The sequence below is a fragment of the Dipodomys merriami genome, unplaced genomic scaffold (genome assembly GCF_024711535.1).
Source record: "Dipodomys merriami isolate MVZ:Mamm:240054 unplaced genomic scaffold, mDipMer1.0.p SCAF_28, whole genome shotgun sequence".
NCBI classification, from domain to species: Eukaryota; Metazoa; Chordata; class Mammalia; order Rodentia; family Heteromyidae; genus Dipodomys; species Dipodomys merriami.
The window spans coordinates 3,627,486-3,647,860 of NW_027204270.1; the positions used below are offsets into that span (position 1 = coordinate 3,627,486).

Below are 20,375 nucleotides of genomic sequence, written 5' to 3' on the forward strand. Positions count from 1 at the left end.
ACCCTCGGCTGCCCCCTTTGTGCCCGGCCGCCGAGCCCGGCCTCCCCGCGGCGCCTTTGTACCGCGCCGCCCCCGCCCGGGGCCCGGGGCCGGTCGCGCGGAGACGGCCTCCGCCCGCCGGGCCCTGGCGCTTCAAAGCTGCCCGGCGCGTGCCAGCGCCCGCCCTCGGGCCTCCGCGCCGTCCAGGGCCCGCAGGTCTCACGTCCCGGGAGGGAGACGCCCCAAAACTGCCTGGAACGGGGAGGGCGGGCGCGACCCACCAGTATCCCATCAGCCAGCGCGGGGGGGGAGCCCTGGTTGCGGGGGGGGGGGGGAACTAGTGATCCAGTAATGTCCCCTCCTCCCGCACTGAGGCCCGCAGAAGCCAGGCTGATCCCTGGTCTCGGCAGGCTCAATTGTGCAACTTCCGTTCATGACCCCCCCAAACTAGAGCCGCCAGAGCCCGCGGAAGAGCGAGGTCCAGGTCCGGAGTCCCCCGAGGGCCGGGCGCCCCGTGCAGCCCAGCAACGGGCTTCATATTCCTGAGTAGCAAAAAGGGGGCCCGGGGCCGGGCCTCAAGGTGCAGGCCGACTTCTCCTCAGATGCCGGGCGGAGCTCCAGTGACCTCCCGGCAGGGGAGTGGGCCTCCATTTACCAGCCAGCCCGCAAGCCGAGGCCCGAGATCCGGTGGTCCAGGCCTCCCCGCCCGCCTCGGGGCTGCAAGCGCCCACGTTGGGTGCTGAGCGGCCGCAGCCTTCCGTCCGCGGCCCCAGCAGAGCGGTGAGGGAAGAGGCCCGCTGTGCCACGCGGGCGGGCTGCACGCTTTAATGGGACACGTGTCGCCGCGCGGCCCCGTGGGCCCTGCCTGTGCCGGGCTTTGAGCAGCCACAGGCAGAAAATCGCTACATTGTCCCAACATTAGGGCGACTAATTCGGCATTGCCATGCGGCTGGAGCGTGAAGCGAGCAGAAAGGCGTCAGTGGCCAGCGCGCCTTGCCTCCGTGTCTTCATCAGGCCCCAGGAGGCCATTAGCTCTGTCCGTCCCAGTCATCAAGGTGGTCTGGGGCCCAGGGGCCTCCCAACCCCAGAATACTGGGGGACCCGGGGTAGCCAGAGCTTGGGTAGTCTATCCAGTGGTGAAGCCCAGAACTTAGGACACCTGGGACCCACAGGGCACGGAGGGGACAAGCCTAGGAGGGGCCCCCAGGCGTGGGAAGTGGTAGGAGAGATGAGAAAAGAAGAGAAAGAGGAAAGACTCACCCAGGGAAAGTGGGGGGGGGGGTCCTGAAGGCCAAAAAGAGCCTGTGCTATAGGAAGGGGACCTTTCCCCTAGCTTCCCCTTTTGTCCCCTCCCCCTCCTGGGTTTCCCGAGTTCCAAGGGCCTCATTGACATGTAAACGAAGGGCCCCTATTAAAGCCGGCTGCCTCCTGCTTCCAGAGACATTGCAACATGGGCACCGAGCCCTCAACCCACGGCAGCTCCGGAGGCCCAGCCAGAAGTTTCCGGAAGGTATGGGGTCCTCAGGGGTTGAGGTGGGGCTCTTGCAGGCCCGTGGGGGTAGAGGGTAGGAAAAGCATTGGCAGGCCCAAGGCCCTCTCAAGGCGATTGGTCCACAGATCTCCAAGCCATTGATGGAGAAGAAGCGCCGAGCCCGCATCAACGTGTCGCTGGGCCAGCTGAAGTCGCTGCTGGAGAAGCACTACCCGCACCAGGTAAGGTTGGACCCCCATTCCCCCATCGCTTCCTCCACTCCAGCCTGAGGAGCTGAGAACCCTTTGTATGCAATGACAGATCCGGAAACGCAAACTGGAAAAGGCAGACATCCTGGAGTTAAGCGTCAAGTACATGAAAAGCCTTCAGAACTCGGTGCAAGGTAGAGGACTAGGAGGGATTGGAGCAGAAAAATGGAAGGGGAGCTGGCGTGAGCAGAGCTCAAACATTTTTAAGCTCGACACTGGTGGCTCGTGTCTCGTGCCTATAATCCTAGTGACTCAGGAGATGAGATGGAAGGATTGCTGTTCAAAGCCAGCCCAGGCAAGAAAATCCATGAAACTTTTTTTTTTTTTGGTCGGTCGGGGGCTTGAACTCTGGGCCTGGGCGCCGTTCCTCAGCTCTTCAGCTCAAGGTGAGCACTCTACCACTTGAGCCACAGCACCACTTCCAGGTTTTCTGGTGGTTCATTGGGGATAAGAGTCTCATGGACTTTCCTGGCCGGGCTGGCTTTGAACCATGATCCTCAGATCTCAGCCTTTCTGAGTAGCTAGGATGATAGTTGTGAGCTACCGGTCCCCGGCTCCATGAGACTCTTACCTCCAGTTAACTACCAGAAAATCAGAAGTGAAGCTGTGGTTGAAAGTGGTAGAAGCACTGAGTTCAAGCCCATGATGGGAAAAAAAGAAAGGCAGTGCTGAGATTTGAACTCAGGACCACACAGTTGCTAAGCAGGTCCTCTATCACTGAACTACACCACTGGTCCTTCTTGTTTTGGACTATTTTGAGATACAGGGCCACACCTGGGCCCCGACCCTCCTAGTCATGCTTCCCAAATAGCAGGCATGATAGGTGCGGGCCATTGGCCCAGCAATTGCTTCAGGGTCTGGCAAACCTCTCGCCCTGGCTGGCCTCTGAATCCCAGCCTCCCCGAGCCATTAGGATTGATTACAGGCATGTGCCACCGCACCCAGCTTTTCACGAGTTTCTTTATAGAGGAGGGATGGCTGGAGAGGGTGTCCAGCGGGGTAAGGAGGGGCTGTTGGCCAGCCTGGCCTGGGGTTGGAATTCTGGTGGGCAGAGGCCTGAGTGCTGAGAGCGGGGAGGAAGGGGCCGTCGAATGGCTTCGCTCGTCTTCACACTTCTCCTACCCTTCATCTCTCTCCTCCACGTCTGTCCTGTCTGCTTCCCTCCCTCCAGGGCTCTGGCCGCTGCCCAGCGGAGCCGAGTACCCGTCGGGGTTCCGCGGCTGCCTGCCCGGCGGGAGCCCGCTCCCCCGGCGCGGCGGGGAGGGCAGCGGCGGCCTGCGCTGCCCCCTGGCGCCCGGGCGCGCGGGCGGCAGCACCACGGACAGCTCCGGCCCCGGCGCGGACGCGGCCTCGCCCGGCGGCGCCTCCCGTTTGGACGTCCCCGCGGCCTGGGCTCCGTCCGCCGGCGGCTCCTGGTCCCCGCCACCCCGGCTCCGCCTCCAGGCAGGTCTCCCTGGCTCCGGCACCAGCTCCCCAGCGCCCCGCAGCCGAGCCGGGAGCCCGGGGCCGGGGCCGCGCGTCTGGCGGCCCTGGTGACACCCAGGCAAGACCTGGGGCTCCGGGGGCCCGGTGTGGTCCGGCCGCAGACGCAGACGTGCCTGGCCGCCCGGGCCGGCCGTCCCCGAGCCCGGCCAGAAACCGTTCCACCCAATCCGGCCAAGCCCTCCGTCCCCCGGGCAGCCCGCCCGCCCCGCCCCCGGCCGCGCGCCGGTGGGAAGGCCCCGGCCGCCCTGGCACGGAGCGGACCCCTCGCGGCGAGGGCAGTCGCCGCCCCGGCCCGGCCCATTCAGCGCCCCGCGGGCGTCCCGTTCCCACTGGCACAAAGCGCGCCGGACCCCGCCCTGCCGGCAGGCCTCCCCGCCCCCACGGGACCCTCCGCTCCCCAGAGCCAGACCTTTCCAGAAGCCCCAGCTCCGGAGTCCGCTCCCGCCGCCGGCCCCGCCCAACGACGCCACGCCCCCAGGAAGCCACGCCCCCGCGGAGTCCCAAATCGGATCTGTGGCGTGGTCTCCCCACTGCTGGGTGTGCAACCGTGAGCGCCGGTGGAGGTCGCACACCCTCGGCCCAGCCAAGACCCCTGGCCTGCATTGCGGGACTGGACGCAGCAGGTCCCGTGCTGACCCCTAGGGTCGGTCAGGGAGTCCTGGGAGTGCCCCGCACCTGCGGATGGGTTGGTACAGGAGCAGGGCTGGGCTCGGACTTGCGGGGAGACTCCAACCTCATTTTGGTTTCCTTTCCCCTCGGCTTCCAGCGCAGAGCAGCATGGGTAAGGGGTGAGACCACAGCACCTCTATCCAGTTTGTTATGCAGAATAAATGCAGAACGTACCTCTGTCGTGAGTATGTACATACCAAGGAGGTTCTAGTTTTTTCCACAATGCCTGCTGAGTGCACCTTTTTCCTCTTCCCCTCCCTCCAAGCTTTCAGTACTGGGGCTTGAACTCAGGGCCTAGCCCCTGTCCTTTAACTTTTTCGATCAAGCCTGGCAACTCTACCACTTGAGCCACAGCTCTGCTTCTGGCTTTTGGTGATTTAGTTATAGAAAGTCTCATGGGATTTTGCTGCTCAGGATGGCTTTGAACATCTATCCTCTGATCTCAGCCTCCTGAGTAGCTAGGATGACAGGCGTGAGCCACCGGTCCCCGGCTGGGTGTGCCTCTTGAAACTACAAATGGCCCTTTACATAGGTGCATTTCCTGTGTGGGTTGTTTTTGCCCTGCTTAAAAGCCAAGCCGTCCTGGTCCAATCCCAGGGCGGAGTCATCAAGTTTCCACTGCCCAGCTCCCCCAGCACCAGAGGACAGTTTCCGGCCGCGCCTGAAGAAGACCTCTGCTGCCAGCAGGTGGCGACTTCACCCTTGCAGACCTTTTCAAAAGGGGGCCTCTGAATTCCATCAGGGGTCTGCCACACACCAGGCCTGAAGATGCCTGGCTCCAATCGGCCTGTCTTGCTTGCTCTTCTGAATCAAGCTCACAAGGACTGGCATACCCCGGCCATCCCTGGGACGAGTTATCTATCTACCCACTGCTTCACACTGTTGTTGCTACAAGTCTGTCTGGTTAGTTGGAACTCAAAACACAAGCACATTAGCCAGGTTCTAGAGAGGATGAGGTGGCATTTGGGAGTAGCTGACCAGCTCTGCTGTTGGATTCCACCAACAGAGTTTCACGACCTAGGCTCAGAATACCAGATGCAAATCTTAAGGAAAATTTTATTGGGTCCTGTACAGAAGAGAAATGCCCAATTTTCAAAAAACTACAAACAGGTTCCCTAGTTCTGGGCTAGGTGGTGGTATGTAGACAGAGCTCCCTCCCCAGAATGTCCAAGGTCAAGCTCCTTATAAACACAGCAAACAGGCCTAGGGGTTGAACAAAATCCCCAAACCCCAGGATTGTCTGCTTAAGACCCTCCCTTAAGTTTTATAAAAAATCAGGACCGGAGTGGCCCACTGCAAGTATTGCCATTGGATATGAAATACAAAGTGAAAACCCAATGTGTGTGTGTGTGTGTGTGTGTGTGTGTGTGTGTGTGTGTGTGTGTTGGGAACAATGGCTAGCTGGTGGGCTCTGCCCCAGAGTTACATGCCAGCCCTTGAAGGAACAGCAGCATTAACCAGGGCATCCATGCCCCTGCTCACCTGTGGCCAGCTCACTTACCCCACAGCCTGGGGCTGTAACCCTGTCTAGCTAGGAGAAAGAGGAAATGGGCCTGGACGCCAGAGGCAGAACAGACTGCTCTGTGATGACCTTGAAATTAGTTCCATGTCTGCACATCTGAGGAGCTGCTGAGGGCTATTGCTGCAGCTCAAGGTCATGGGTATTCTAGGACTTGACTTTGCCTGAGAAGACCTGGGCCCATTTTGCTGGCTGAAACCACACCACACCAGCAAGAGGTCTTCAGGGGGGCAGAGACCTCTGCCCGGAATGCTTGCCAGATGAGGGGGAGGCAGGAAGTGAGCCGCGGGGAGAGGAGGCCCACCTTGGGCTTGGCTCCTTCATGGTGTGGTAGTGCGGTGGACTGGCAGACATCACATCGTGGAGTAATGCATATGGGGACACTAATGGGAGTCAAGCTGGCTGTGTGTGGTGCCGACGGTGATGGTGTCAAAGCATTGTGCTTAGTTGGGGCAAAGTGAATTCCCAGAGGGGCAAGGGGTACTGAGTGGGAGGCCTGGGGCCCGTGGGCCTCACTTGGATTTGCCCTCACAAAGGACCCCGAGGGCTGACCTCTCACCCCTGGCAGGACATGGGACCAGGACACTTCTTCCATCAGCCCTGAGAGAGAACATGGTCACCTGCTCATGGCAGAAGGAAACTGAGCGAGACAGGTCACAGCGAAGGAGACCTGTTTGGAGGGCACTCGGGGCTCTGAAGACCCTGTGCTTAAAGAGACCTTAAAGGGCAGCTCCTGCACCCCTGGGGAGTGCAACTGAAGTGCGGGGACGGGGGGAAGGGGGAGGGTGGTGGTGGCGGTAAACACCTCGTGCAGCAGGTGGCTCACGTCTGTAATCCCAGCTACTCAGGAAGCTGAGATCTGAGGATCACGGTTCGAAGCCGGCAGGACCACGAAAATCCAGGACACTGATGTCCAATTAGCCAACCGAAAGTCGGTAGAGCGCCAGCCTTGGGCGCAGAAAGCTGTGAGAGCGCCCCTGTCCTCGGAGGCCGGGATTCGGTCTGTCCGGTGCTGGGTGGGTCCCAGGCTGCACCGGGCCGGTACTTCCGCGGGCGCGGGGCCCCGGGCGTCTCGGCGCTGCGGCCCGCTGGGCCCCGCGCGGCCTAGGAGGCGGAGCCCAGCGAGTCCGAGTGCAGCGTGGCGTAGCCCGAAGACTCGGACGGGGAGCTCAGGAAGCTGCTGGTGCTGCCGCCGCCCGCCGCGTGCAGCCCCCCGGGCTCGCCCCACGACGCGCTCCGGCCGGTCTGCAGGGGCCCCGCGTGCGCGCGCGCGAGGCGGCGCGGCCCCGGGCTCCGCCGCGAGCCGCCGCCCGGGGGCCGCGGGGATCCGCGGGGCTCCGCGCCGTCGGGGGCGGCGGGGAAGGGCCGCGCCGCGGCGGGCGGGCGGCGCAGGGCCTGCGGCTCGCGCTCGAAGGCGGTCAGGGCGAAGGCGTCGGGCAGCAGCGACACCGAGGCGGAGCGGGCGCTGGGCCCGGGGCGGCGGCGCGGGCTTCCGGGGGGCGAGTCGTGGGCGCGGCGTGGGCCGCCGCCGTCCGGGGCCGCGGGGCGCAGCGACAGCAGGCTCTCCGCCGAGCGGCGGCGCGGGCGGTACGGGGGCGCGTCCTCGGCGGAGGCCGGCAGGCCGCCGCGGCGCCGCTCGGGCCCGGCGGGCAGCGCCAGCGCCGCCAGCGCAGCCAGGTCCTCGCCGGAGCCCCAGCGCGGCAGCAGCGCGGGCGGCGGGACGGACGCCCACACGTCCGCGTCGTCGTGGGAGAAGCGCCGAGTGGGCGGGACCTGGCGGGCCCGGATGACGTCACTGAGCCCGCCCCCGGCGCCAGGCCCCTCCCACCCCGAGGGCAGGCCGCGCCCACCCGGGCGCCAGGCCCCTCCCACCCCGAGGGCAGGCCGCGCCCACCCGGGCGCCAGGCCCCTCCCACCCCAAGGGCAGGCCGCGCCCACCCGGGCGCCAGGCCCCTCCCACCCCGAGGGCAGGCCGCGCCCACCCCGAGGGCAGGCCGCGCCCACCCGGGCGCCAGGCCCCGCCCCGCCCCGCCTCCCGGAGACTCCGGGCCGCTCCGGAGCCTGGGGGCTGGGGAGGGCTGGGGAGAGGACATCGGGGGCCGGCACTGGGGACACAGGGACGGGTTCCCCCCCCCCCCCCACGCCCTGCCGCGCAGGACACCCACCTGAAGATACTGCATCTTGTCCTCCGGCAGGGACCGCAGCGGGCAGAGCTGGGGCAGGCCTCCCTCCAGCGCAGAGAGCTCATACTTGGTCATCCTGTCCAGGGCCACAAAGTCGGCGCCATAGCTGAAGTCCAGGGGGCGCTCCGACGCCAGGTCCTGGGGGGTGCCGCCCTCCAGGCTGGTCTCTGGGGGGTGGGGAAACAGAGGTACAGGGCCATTGGAACATGGGGCATGTCCTAGAGACCCCCACAGGACCGCCAGGCAGGGGGCTGGTTACCTGGTCACAAGGTCCTGCGCCCCACCCTTTAGCCGGTCCCTGGAAGGTGACATGGAGAGGTCTTTTCCTCATCAGAGAGGTGGGGTGGGAGCTGGGAGGGCCTCACATGCACATGGGACCTGACTCTGCTGCACGCAGGGCCTCAGCCCAGGGAAACACTCTGACTAGCTTTTTTTTTTCTTTTGTTGGTCGTGGGGCTTGAACTCTGGGCCTGGGCACTGTTCCTGAGCTCTTCAGCTCAGGGTGAGAATTCTACCCCTTGAGCCACAGTGCCACTTCCGGTTTTCTGGTGGTTCGTTGGAGATAAGAGTTTCATGGACTTGCCTGCCAGGCTGGCTTTGAACCAGGATCTTCAGATCTCAGCCTCCTGAGTAGCTAGGATTACAGGTGTCAGCCACTGGTGCCCAGCTCTCTTACTAGCTTTTGTTTTTGTGCAGGTACTGAGGCTTGAGCTCATGGGTCTTGAACTCTTGCTTTTTTTTTTCCTTCTTCTTTTCTCCAATCTGGGGCTATATATACTACTTGAGCCATGCCTCCAATTCTGACTTCTGTTTAGTTGGAGATAAGAATTTTGAGGACTTGTCTGCCTGGGCTGGCTCTGAACCTCAGTCCTCAGATCTCATCCTCCTGAGTAGCTAAGATTATAAGTGTAAGCCACTGCGGGCCTGGCAGAATACTGATTTCTTTGGGGACCCTAAGGTCAGGGGTGAGCCAGGGGGCTCCAGGCTACTGGCACCCTGGGCTTGGGGTGATAACAGGGAATATCCAGCAGAATGGGGTCACCTCTGGTCTCCCCTTCCCCAGAGACCACTCCCAGGCCATCCTCACCGTCCTCCGAGTCCCCATCATCGGCCATGAGGGCCATGCACTTCTCCCAGACGGCCCTGAGGTCGGCCCGGTAACGGTCACAGGCCCAGAGGAACACTGGCAGCAGCAGGGCCTGCGCCACAGAGCACCACAGCACGCACAGCACCATCCAGGGCGCAGAGGCGTCGGCCCGCAGGCTGCTGAAGCCCACCACCTGCGGGCACAGGGCTGGGCTTGACTGCCAGGCCTTCTTCCCACCACCCCTCCCAGACTCAGTTTCCTTAGCTGAACACTGCCCAGAGCTCAGAGGAGGAGAGAGAACTCCAGGCTCTCAGGAGAACACCAGAGTGGAGGCGGGGTGGGGGTGGGGTGCCTCACTGGTTATCCCCTGTGCCCAGCCCCTCCCTGTACCAGGAGGCCCTGTGCATCTTCTTCCTCAGACACCCCAGTGGCTACGCATGGGAAGGTGTGGCATGACTTGCCTCCCTCTTTGGATGGGTCTAGAGAATCAGATCGTAAGCCTACACTATGCTGACCCAGGTCTCTGGCTCTTCCTGGCTAGAGGCCTCCTTCTCTCTGTCCCAACTCTGGGGGCCTACAACCCAGATGCCAGAAGGGTCAAAGGACACAGGGTCCAGCCAGGTGTCCTTTGGGTCACTTCTACAGGCCACTCACTTCTGCTGTCCCAGGAGAGGCCTCCCTCACTGCTCCCACACCTGCCCAGACAGAGTGTTAAAAGATTCCTAGGACAGAGTGGAAGCGTGTGCACTGAAGACACCGTGTTGGTTCTGCCATTCGGGTGCTGTGTGATCTGCTGAAAGCTGCTTAACCTCTATGGGTGTGTTTCTTCATCTGTGAACCAGGCTGAGTCCACCTCACACTATCGTATAAGGGGGAGATAAAGTTTCTGGTCTGATTTAACAGGCCAGAAACATGAAGTGGGCTCCGGTGCTCCAGAGAGAGGCCCTCCCAGAGTCCACTGCCCCCACCATGTTGGCTTTCTCTTTCCTCTGTGGACAGAGGAAGTGGGACTGCGGAGCCTGGCTGCCTAGGGGGCCTTGGGGAAGAGGGCAGGAGGGGTTGGGGCAGCAGGAGCTGCCTCCTGAGCAAGGGCACAGGCTGAAGCCCGCTATGTCATTGTCCCCCTTTGGGTGGACAAAGCCTGCAGCTGCCCCCGGGCCCCTCCCCTCCCTGCCCTGCTCCGGACACCCCGCAGCTGGAGCCTTGGGTGGGAGCCTTGGGTGTCATTCCCGGACAGCCTGCTCCTCCAGGCTGCACATCAAGGACCCCCGGAAGTCCCGCTGGACTTTGGATCCTTGCTCTTAGGCCGTCTTTGGCTTAGCTCTCACCCTGGCCTTCCCTAACCCTTAGGGTCAAGAACAGTTTCCCAAAGACATGCAAGTCCTGCCTGGCCTTACGCCGCCGCGGCCATGCCCTGTGCCTACTGGTCACACCTGGGACCTGGGCCCACGGAGGCCACAGGCCTGTTACTCCCCTCTCCCTGGAGAGGAGAAATCCCTCTGCAGGCAGAAGACCTGAGTGGATGGATGAGGGCTTCTTAAGTCTGGCAACAACTTCCCAGACTTTAGGAAGGTCATTTGCCTCCATTTCCCAATCCATCAAATGGGGACAATAATTCACCCCCAAATCCAAAGCTGGGGTTTGAGGATTCAACCGAGAGTCTACGTCCTCTAACGGTCTCCCCACGTGGCATCGTTACCCACCAGCACGGGGAAGCCCATGAGGCAGTCATAGATGACCACGATGGTGGCCACCAGGCCGGTGATCTGCAGCGAGGTTTTGGCAGGCTCTGAGCCGTCGATGGAGGAGCGGCGCTTGCCCTGGGCATCCTCCACCACGATGGTGGGAACGGTGAAGGTGCGGCGGTTCGCCCGCCGCCCCACCTGCCCAGCCAGCGTCTGGAAGAGGGCGATGGCCGTGCAGACCACGCCCATGGCCACGCTGCCGCCCACCAGCAGCAAGAAGCAGACGCCGAAGCCCAGGCCGATCTCGGCTACGATGAAGCGGCAGCCGTGGGTGTAGAAGCGTTCGCTCGTGTCGTGCCAGCCGACGGCGGGCAGGGCGGACAGGATGAAGGACACCATCCAGATGCCCATGACGGTGTGGACCGCCTGCTTCTTGGCGTTGCTCAGCCTGGTGCGGGATGGGGCAGGACAGAAAAACCCTGTGATAATCATAGGGATGTCCGGGCCTGAGGACCTGCAGCCAGCACCGTCACCTGTCCTTCTAACCATGCCTCTGTGTGTGTGTGTGTCTGTGTCTGTGTTCTGGGATTGAACTCAGGGCCTAGGCACTGTTCCTGTGTTGGTTTTCTGTTGTTGCTCAAGGCTCGTACTCTATCACTTGAGCCATACTTCTGCTTCCAGTGTTTCTGCTGGTGAACTGGAGTCTCACGGGCTTTCCTACCCAGGCTGGTTTTGAACTGTCATCCTCTCATCTCAGCCTCCTGAGTAGGATTCCAGGTGTGAGTCACCAGCTTCTGGCTTCCCCAGGCCTGGCGGTGCAGACACACCCATGCGTGCCCCTGGTAGCCTGGTGCCATCCCCATGCCTACCCATCAGGACACAGGTGTGGCACCGCACAGCTCACTGCCGTGTAGCAAGCTCACACGCCCCCCCACCCCCACCCCCGCCCCGGGCCGCCACACTCACCGGTAGTTGACGGGCCAGCGGACCATCCACATGCGGTGGTAGGAGAGGGAGGTGACGGAGAAGCAGGTGGCCAGGGTGAGGGTGTAGAAGGTGGACACGAAGACCTTGCAGAGGCCCTCGCTCCACTCGTAGTCAGGGCGCTGGCGCCGCAGCTGCACCACCGCGTAGGTGGCGATGGGCACGGCCACGTTGAGCATGTGCGTGGCTGCCAGCGTGCACAGCAGGAACTCCAGCGGCTTCCATTTCTTCTGCTTCGCGCCGACGCTGAGGATGCCCCAGGCGTTGGCCAGCAGGGAGAGGCCTCCGCACGCCAGCCAGCCCACCGCACTGCCGGGCAGCCGCCGCTCCTCACTCATGGTGCAGACCGGAGCTGGCAGGCGGCCGGGGCATCCTCCTGTGAGCCAGGCCTGGTAGAGCAGCAGCCCTCACAAAAGGCTGTTCGGGGATGCCAGGGACCATGAGCATCTGGGGAGGGGGAGCGGGGGGGACACAATCAGTGGAGCTCTGGGTCACTACATCATTACATGTCCAGTCCTGACTTACGCAGGAAGCTATATTGGTGTCTCAGATGAGTCTCTGGCTATCTGCGGAGGCCTCCTGCCCAGGGGACTGTATACAAGGGAGCCCAATAAGTGCACATTCCTTATTTAATCTGCTCCTGATCAAGGCTTGGAATGTAAGTCCCCTAGCCCCTCTCCCTTTTTAATTATTTTTGTTGGTTGTGGGGCTTGAACTCTGGACCTGTCCCTGAGCTCTTCAGTTCAAGGTGAGTACTCTACTTGAGCCACAGAGCCACTTCTGGTTTTCTGGTGGTTCATTGGAGATGTGAGTCTCATGGACTTTTCTGCCTGGGCTGGCTTTGAACTGCAGTCCTCAGATCTCAGTTTCCTGAATAGCTAGGATTACAGGTGTGATCCACCAGCGCCCTACCAAGGATGTGAACTCTTTTATTTTTTTTTTTGGCTCCAGTTGTGGGGCCTGAACTCTGGACCAGAGCGCTGTCCCTCAGCTCTTCAGCTCAAGGCTAGCACTCTACCACGTGAGCCACAGGACCACTTCCAACTTTTTTCTTTTTGCTTATGTGGTGCTGAGGAATCAAACCCAGGGCTTCAGGCATGCAAGGCAAGCGCTCTACCACTGAGCCACCTTCCCAGCCCAAGGATGTGAACTCTTGATCTGACACTCTCACTCACTGACTGACCCTCTGCCACCCAAGCCATGCCTCCAGTCCCCCTCTCCCCACAGTGTCTGGCTTTTTGCTGATTAATTGGAAATGGAGTCTTGAGGAACTTTTCTGCCTAAGCTGGCTTTGAACCTCAGTCTTCCAAATCGCAGCCTTCTGAGTAGCTAGAATGGTGTCAGCTTCTGTGCTCAGCAAGAAACTGGGTTTTCTTCCAGGTCACCTGCGTCCTCGGGCCAGGCTGGGCGGAGATGGACGCTGCAGTGCTTGGCCCTGTCCTTGCATTCCACACTGGGCCTTCCTCTAACATCTCAGGGACTCAGACCTCAGTCCCCTCCAAGACTCGGCCACATGGGGCCAGGCCTGAGAGAAGTAGCCCCTAAGCTCCCTTTCTCTTTCCTGAAGGGAAAAGTCTGCTTCATCTGGTGAGACCTTGGCCAGGCTTCCACAGCACAGCCCCAGGCAGGCCCTGGGGCAGCCGCAGCCTGGGGAAAGCTCTAGAACTCTGATGGCATGGCTGGGGAAAGTTCCTGAACTATGTCCTCCTGTCACGCTTGGCCCACGTGCCGTGTGCGGTGGTGGCCAGCACGGGCAGGCGATGCTGGGATGCTGGTCAGTAACGAGTTCTGTACGACTTAATCTGCACGGGCCTCAAGATGGCCTAGACCGAACCTGGATCCCGTACAGGGACTGCTGGCTGCCCTGGAGCGTGAGCCAGGGACTCAGCTGCTGGGCAGGGGAGGCGTCCCGCTTACTAGTGGGCTGGGGGGACGAATCCTTGCCTGTGTGGGCACAGCCCTGGCTGGCCACCCTGGCTGCAGCTAGAGCAAGGGGGGGCGCTGCATAGGACGAAGCCTCCTGCTAAATGAAGGCTCGCCCCAAAGCCTGCGTAATCTCATCTGCTTAGGCCAACAATTTTCTTGGTCTCTGACCACCAGCCACAGCCACAACCACAGGATGCCCCAGAGACAGTGTCTGCAGCTGTCTGTCAAGGGGGACACTGGGGTCTTAGCCACGCCCCCTGGCTCTCAGGCGGGGGAAGCGATTCTGCTGTCCCCGCCCAGCTGGCAGGCCCCCGCTGCCGGTCTTGTGTGCAGTCCTTGGGATGTCTGTGGTCCCGGGACGCTCGAGGATCCCTGAGTTGTCTCACTGGTTCTTGTGCCTCTGCCCCCGACACAAGGAGAGTGGCATCGGCTGCACCCCTAGCTCACAGGCACCCGCTGGCGTGCTGGAACCTCTTCCGGGTGGGGGGCTGCTGCGGCCAGAGAAAGTCCTACCCTCACACTGATTAGGTTGCTGCTGGCACAGCGGCCTCCACCTCTGCAGCCACACCCAGCGTGGGAGATGGGGAGGCCCGTCTGACTCCCCACCAGCTCCTCCTTTTTTTTTGGGTCCGGTCGTGGGGCCTGAACTCTGGGCCTGGGTGCTGTCCCTCAGCTCTTCAGCTCAAGGCTAGCGCTCTACCACTTGAGCCACAGCGCCACTTCCAACTTTTTCTGCTTATGTGGTGCTGAGGAATCGAACCCAGGGCCTCATGCATGTAAGGCATGAGCCACCTTCCCAGTCCCACCAGCCCCTCCTGTGACCAGAATAGCTCCTTGACTGTACCCTCAAAGTCACGAGGTAGGGTGGAAGAGTATGAGTTCAAGTCAAGCCACCAGATTCCAACGCCAGCTCCTGACTTGATGACTCTTGTGCCTTAAGTTTTCTAATCTGTCAAGCAGACAGAAAAGCATCTGTCTTGGGCTGGGAAGGTAGCTCAATGGTAGAGTGCTTGCCTTGCATGCATGAGGCCCTGGGTTCGATTCCTCAGCACTACATAAGCAGAAAAAGCCAGAAGTGGTAAAGTGCTCGCCTTGAGCTGAAGAGCTGAGGGACAGTGCCCAGGCTGAGTTCAAGCCCCATGACAACAAAGGGAGAAAGAAAGAAAGGAAGGAAGAAAAGTGTCTGTCTTGAAGAGTGTCAGAGATGGTTAATGAGCTAGGCCAGAGGAAATGGTCAGTGCAGCCCATCAGTACTCCATAAATACTTTTTTAGGGCCAGCACACTGAGTTTGGCTCTGTGGCTGAGCCTCAGATATGCAGCAGATGTTTAAACGTGCACTTGTATATGGGTATAGGTATGCATGTACATGCATGTGTACACATAGGTATGCATATATACACTGTGTATGCATACGTATGTTCATGCATGTGTACATATGTGCATATGAGTGCACGGGCACATGCACACATCTACACGTATATGTGTATATGCATACGCATATACCAAGCCAGGACCTGGGACAGCATAGCCTCTGAGTGAGGGGACCACAGAATTGCATGTACCCTTCAGTGTGCCGGGCAGGCTGAATGGGCTCAGCTGGCAGTGTGGTTTAACCACAGTGGGTCGGAGGCCACAGACATCTCTGACCACCAGGCACCTGGTGGGTTGGCTAGGGCCGCTTGGCAGAAGCCCAAGCAGGCTTGTCTGGTACAGCCCCACCCTGCTGGCGGGTTGGCTGGTGGTGAGGAAAGCACCACAGGCAGCTACCTACACAGCACTTCACAGCGATAGTGCCTCCCCTTGTCTAGCCTAACAGTGGCATGCTGCAGGGAATAATGTAGGTGTGTCTCTGTGGTTAGGGAGACAGGTGCACTTGCCTGAGCTAGTGTCCCAGCAATCTGGTATGATGGGGACTGCTGCTGTCCTTATTTTTTAATTAGGGCATAGTAATTGTACAGAGGGGTTTTGTGTGATGCTCTTTGCCCAAATTGACACCAACTCTATTAATCTTTCTCCTTTTTAAGACTATTAGAACAAGTTTCATTATTTTATTTTCACATGTGCATATGAAGTACCTCATATCACCATCCTTTCCTTTCGCCCTTCCCCTTTTGCAGAACTCCTACAAATAATCCCAATTTTACTCTTTTGTTTTGTTTTGTGCCAGTACTGGGATTTGAACCCAGGGCCTGGGCATTCTCCCTTAGCTTTTTTCTTTCATTTTTTTTTGTCGGTCATGGGGCTTGAACTCTGGGCCTGGGCACTGTCCCTCAGTTATTCAGCTCAAGGCTAGTGCTCTATCATTTGAGCCACAGCAACACTCCCAACTTTTTCTGCTTATGTGGCTCTGAGGAATTGAACTCAGGGCCTCATGCATGCAAGGCAAGCACTCTACCACTGAGCTACCTTCCCAGCCCCAAGATTTTTTTTTCTGTACATGAGAGAAAACATGTATTATTATTGTTATTGTTATTGTTATTATTATTATTATTATTATTACTGTACTGGGGTCTGAACTTGGGGCCTTGTGCTTGTTGGTCTGGTATTTTACCAGCCCTGCTTTTTTTTTTTTTTTTCTGGTTATTTTGGAAATGAAGTCTAGCAAACTTTTCTGGCAAGCTGACATTGAGGCTGCGGATTTCAGCCTCCCAAGTAGCTAGGATTATAGGCCACCGTGCCAGCTTCCCATCCCATTTCAAAGGTGACTCAGTAGAGGTAGACTGAGGAACCACCATCTGTCCAGGTCCTTGTTGGAGGTAGACAGAGGAACAACCATCTATCTGCCCAGGTCCTTGGTGATGCCGGGGACAGGATCTAATCTTCAGAGCCAGGATCTAACCTCAACGTGCCTGAGGCCAGCTCCAGCCTCTCACACCCTAAAGTGTCCTCACCAGGCACTTGAGCTCCTAGAGCAGAGGTCTTTGTGAGCCCCTGTCCTATGCCTAGGAGCACCGCCAGCCAGGGCCCAGGGCGGGTGGGGCCGGCCCTCTGCGGTCCGGATGGGGAGCGGTGGGAGCCGGGGCCAGGCCCCAGGCTGGTCCCGCGAGCAGGCTCCCACATCGCACCACGCACAGCCATGGCCAGGCCGACCGCAGGTGCCCGGGTCCTGGTCCCACCCGCCCCGAAGTTCCCTGGGCGGGGCCCGGGAACGGGGCTGGCCCAGGGGCGGGGCCTGAGCATGACGTCACGGCCCCAGCCAATGGGGCCGCGCGGCCGCGGGGCTCTATTGCGCAACAAAGAGAACCCAGAACTTGAAAGGATTCCCCGGGCTCGCGCCGCGCCCGCCGGGCTCCGCCCCCTCGCCGGGCTCCTCCGCGGGTCTCCGCCGCCCGGGTGCCCGCGGGCCCGCGCCGGGGCAGGGCGGAGCGCCCCGCGCACCTCCCGACCCTCAGCTCTGCGGTTCCGGCTCCCGGGCGCGGGTCGCGTCTCAGCGGCGCCTGGGGCGGGGCGCGCCGGGCACCCCGGGGTGGCGCTGGGCAGGGCGGGCCCCGGACCCCCAGGGCCACCCCCGCCCGGGAGCCCCGGGATCGGCGCTGCGAGGCCCGGAGCAGCGGGCTCCGGGGAAGTTCCCCCGAAGGTCCCCGCGCCCCCCAAGAGCGGCCCTCGGGCCCGCGCCGCCCGGGCGCCCCCGCCCCGCCCCGCCGAGCCCCCTCCCCGGGTTAGCCCGCCCGCCCTCCCGCGCCGGACCCGGGCGGCGGCACTCACCCAGCTCACCCAGCGTTCGGGTGCCCGGGGCGCCTGCTCGCTGCTCCCGCCTCGGGCTCCGGCTGCGGCTTCCGCGGCCCCGGGCCGAGCGCGGGCCGCCGGGGGCCGCGGGGGCGGCTGGCGGCGGAGCGGCCCGCGGGCCGGGACATCCTGGCGGCGGCTACCGCGGGCCGGAGCGGCGCGCTCCGCTCGGCCCCGCCGCCCCTCCCCTCGGCACCGCCTCCGCCGCGGCCGCGCTCGGCTCCCGCCGCTCGGCTGGCTGCGCCCCGCAGGCCGGGGGCGGGGGGCGGGCCAGGGCGCATGCCTCCGCCCGGGCCTCGGCGCCGCCCCGCCGCCCGCCCCGCCGCCCGGCGGACCCCGTGCCGCCCCCCGGCCGCCGCGGCGGGGCTGCAGCCTCCCCCACCCCGCGCTGCCCGCTCCGTCTGGGGTCACCCGCAGCGCCCCGCCGCCTCCGCGCGGCCGGGGAGACCCCGGCCCAGGCCGCGGGGAGGGCACCGGGGAGGCCGGCGGGGACCTGGCTGGGGCGCGCGGGAGGCCATGGGCCCCCGGGGCCAGCCGCGGCCTGAGCCGCCCTGGAGAGGCGCGAACTGGACCCGGGCCCGCGGGGCGGCCGGATTCTAGGGGTCCGAGTTGTCCGGCCAGGAAGCTGGGTCGGAAAGACGCACGATTGTGCCAACTTATCCCTGAGCCCCGGTGACAGAGGGAGGTGCAGGGCCACACGCCTGCTCCCCCCCCCCCCCCCCGCTCAGACCGGACCCCCCCTCCAACCACACTGGGGGGCTGGGAGACCCCAGGGTCAGCAGTGGGCTCGCCCTCCTCTCTCCTCCTGAGCACCCCTAGGGGGGCGTGCACAGTCTCAGCTGGCCCTGTGCAGAAGAAAATGGCCCTGGCCCTTCACGGGGACCTCTGGAAACGCCTGGTCAGGTGGAGTGGCATTCGCCTCCATCCAGGCCATGGCCAGCCGCCTGGGCCCACACGGGGCCGCCTGCCACGTTCTTTCTGGGCACACGTGGGCATGCTTCTTAGGGACTCTCCCCGGGTGGACAGGCTGGCTCTGCCTGCAGAAAGGTGGGCACCTGTCCAAGGCAGGACTGAAGCAAACGGCAGGCCAAACAGCATCTGGCACTTGTGGGGCCCAGGGAGGCTGCCCAGCACCCCAAAAGCTGCTGTACCATCCAAATGGTCCCCACAACCCAGGTCCACAAGCAGCTTTTGGGGTCACAAGGTAGCCCCATGGTCCTTTGAGGTAGAAGATGCTTATAGAGAAAGGGCCAGGAATGGAGAGCCCAGCCTGTGGGGTAGTCGGGGACTCAGTATCCCCCCCCCCAGCAAGCTCAGACTGGTCAGGCCCCACCTAGGTAGCCCAGGTTCCCCCATTCCCCCCAATCCCCCAAGTCCTAGGGCTTGAACTCTGGGCCTGGGTGCTGTCTCTGAGCTGCTTTTTGCTCAAGGCTAGTCTTCGGTACAACTCTACTTCCAGCTTTTTCTGAGTCCTTTATTAGAGGTAAGGATCTCACTGACTTTCCTGCCCCCGCAGGCTTTGAACTACAATCCTCAGATCTCAGCCTCTTGAGTAGCTAGGATTACAGGTGTGAGCCACCAGTGCCTGAGGGACCCAGGTTTTAGATCGTGGAGGGTGGCTGCAATCAGAAGGGATGTGGTTTTACTTTTATTTCTGGTGATATGTTAAACCCAAGGCCTCAAGCACACTGAGTGTGCTCAACCACAGGCCCAAAGGCAAACTGTCAGGCAACCTAGCCACTAGTACCCTATAGGCAAAGAGCAGCCTGCCCAAGGCCTGTGGCCTTGCGTGCGCCCCCCTCCCCCCCCCCCCCCCCCCCAGCCAGGCAGCTTGCTCAGTGCTATCGGTGTCTGTGTCTGCCCCATGTCTGCAAGTTCTGAGTAGGTGGCAGGTAGGTAGGTGTGTGTCTGATGGATGTCTGGGGACTTGAGTTCTATTGTGCTGTGCTGGAACCTGGTGCTAGGTACTCCACAAGCCTGGACAGTGGATTTTGGGTACCTAGAACTAAAGCCACATGGCTACAAGGCCAAAGCAGGACTGAGGGTCAGATATCAGGGCACTTTTTTTTTTTTCCTTTTTGGTTAGTCATAGGGCTTGAACTCAGGTCCTGGGTGCTGTCCCTGAGCTTTTTGCTCAAGGCTAGTGTTCTACCACTTTGAGCCACAGTCCCACTTCTGGTTTTCTGGTGGTGAATTGGAGGTAAGAGTCTCAGACTTTCCTGCCAGGGCTGGCTTTGCACTGTGATCCTCAGATCTCAGCCTCCTGAGTAGCTAGGATGACAGGCGTGAGCTACTGCACCCAGTAAGTGCACATCTTATGAAAGACATGACAGGTGCCTTGGGCGTCAGTTTTCCTTGGTAAGCCCTAGGCTTAGACCTTGTTGAGGTAGGTGTGGCTACCTCTGGATCACAGATCTTGGTTTGGCTGCTTGGGACGGAGCTTTGAAGAGCAGCTTCATCACTCTGTGTACCCCAGCATGGGTCAGGATGAGGGGCAAGTTAGCCTGAGGCCAGCCTCCAGGAGGCTGTGTGTGTGTGTGTGTGTGTGTGTGTGTGTGTGTGTGATTCTGCACGTGGCAGAACTTGTCCCCTCCCCCTGCTCCCAGGCAGGAAATGGCCCTGTCTGCTGGGACTGGGCTGGAGAGAGATTCCAAAGCTGTTGGCGGGTGTTTCTGCACATCTGGAGCTGAGTTCTCTCTCCGTGGCCCAAGGGAACCAGTGCAAGGCCGCAGCTGTTGACAGGCCAGTCTGCTCCAGGCAGCAGGACAGATGTTCAGGCCTCATGGACAAGTCCAACACCACCTTTGGGTGTGTGTGGTGGACGGGGGTGGGGGGTGGGTGGGCCTGGCCTAGGCACAGGTCTTGGTGGCTCATCTCCCCCAGAAGCAGCTGGAGCAGAGGTCCACAGGAACGCAGGCCCCAGTGCTAGATACAGCAACGTGCACGTACATGCCAGATACAGCAACACGTGTGCACACACGCACAGCAACACTGATGCACGTAAGTCTCCCACCACAAACATGCAGGCGTATGTACAACAGATGAGCGGACACGTCTGGAGGGACACAGCCTCACAGTGACTGCATGGACACTCAGGCCCTCGTGCCCAGGCCATCCCAGCAGCTGGAAGCCGCCACCTCAGCACAGGGGTCCTAGGCATCAGCTGGGAGGCACCTGTGAGAGCCGGCATACTGCTATAAGCCCGTCAGTGGGGACGTGGGTCCCCGAGTCCCAGACAGAGAGGCTGAGGCCGCCACTCCTGATCCAGGTGCTGGTGCTGAGGGGTAAGGCCCAGGCTCCTGGAAATGGAGGCGGCTGCCCGCTAGAGCAGGGAGCTGCAGGACAGGCAGCTGTCAAATGACCTGACAAATGACCACTCGGGCTGCGTAGA

At 61.5% G+C, this 20,375-nt stretch overlaps 2 protein-coding genes across 2 annotated transcripts; one reads left to right on the forward strand and one right to left on the reverse strand.

The window, feature by feature from the left end:
- Positions 1–1,611: 1,611 nt before the first annotated feature.
- Positions 1,612–3,846, forward strand: Hes3 (hes family bHLH transcription factor 3). Its single transcript, XM_070037947.1, has 4 exons — positions 1,612–1,692; positions 1,772–1,853; positions 2,891–3,251; positions 3,381–3,846. The coding sequence occupies exons 1-4, from the start codon at positions 1,612–1,614 to the stop codon at positions 3,844–3,846; spliced, it is 990 nt and encodes a 329-aa protein (XP_069894048.1).
- Positions 3,847–4,909: 1,063 nt separating this feature from the next.
- Gpr153 (G protein-coupled receptor 153) lies at positions 4,910–17,116 on the reverse strand. The gene is made up of 6 exons (XM_070037218.1): positions 16,964–17,116; positions 11,314–11,778; positions 10,366–10,795; positions 8,663–8,855; positions 7,558–7,742; positions 4,910–7,165 (listed from the first exon to the last, which is right to left on the reverse strand). The coding sequence occupies exons 2-6, from the start codon at positions 11,667–11,669 to the stop codon at positions 6,497–6,499; spliced, it is 1,833 nt and encodes a 610-aa protein (XP_069893319.1). The 5' UTR covers positions 11,670–11,778; positions 16,964–17,116; the 3' UTR covers positions 4,910–6,496.
- Between the last annotated feature and the right edge of the window lie 3,259 nt (positions 17,117–20,375).

Bases quoted from the DNA above. Each gene is read 5' to 3' on its own strand.
- Gpr153 (XM_070037218.1), bottom strand. From the start codon at position 11,669: ATGAGTGAGGAGCGGCGGCTGCCCGGCAGTGCGGTGGGCTGGCTGGCG. The intron at 10,796-11,313 runs GTGAGTGTGGCG...ATCCCGCACCAG, and splicing joins CGCTGGCCCGTCAACTACCG to GCTGAGCAACGCCAAGAAGC. The intron at 7,743-8,662 runs GTGAGGATGGCC...CCCACCCCCCAG, and splicing joins TGATGGGGACTCGGAGGACG to AGACCAGCCTGGAGGGCGGC.
- Hes3 (XM_070037947.1), top strand. From the start codon at position 1,612: ATGGAGAAGAAGCGCCGAGCCCGCATCAACGTGTCGCTGGGCCAGCTG. The intron at 1,854-2,890 runs GTAGAGGACTAG...CCCTCCCTCCAG, and splicing joins CCTTCAGAACTCGGTGCAAG to GGCTCTGGCCGCTGCCCAGC. The intron at 3,252-3,380 runs GTGACACCCAGG...AATCCGGCCAAG, and splicing joins CCGCGCGTCTGGCGGCCCTG to CCCTCCGTCCCCCGGGCAGC.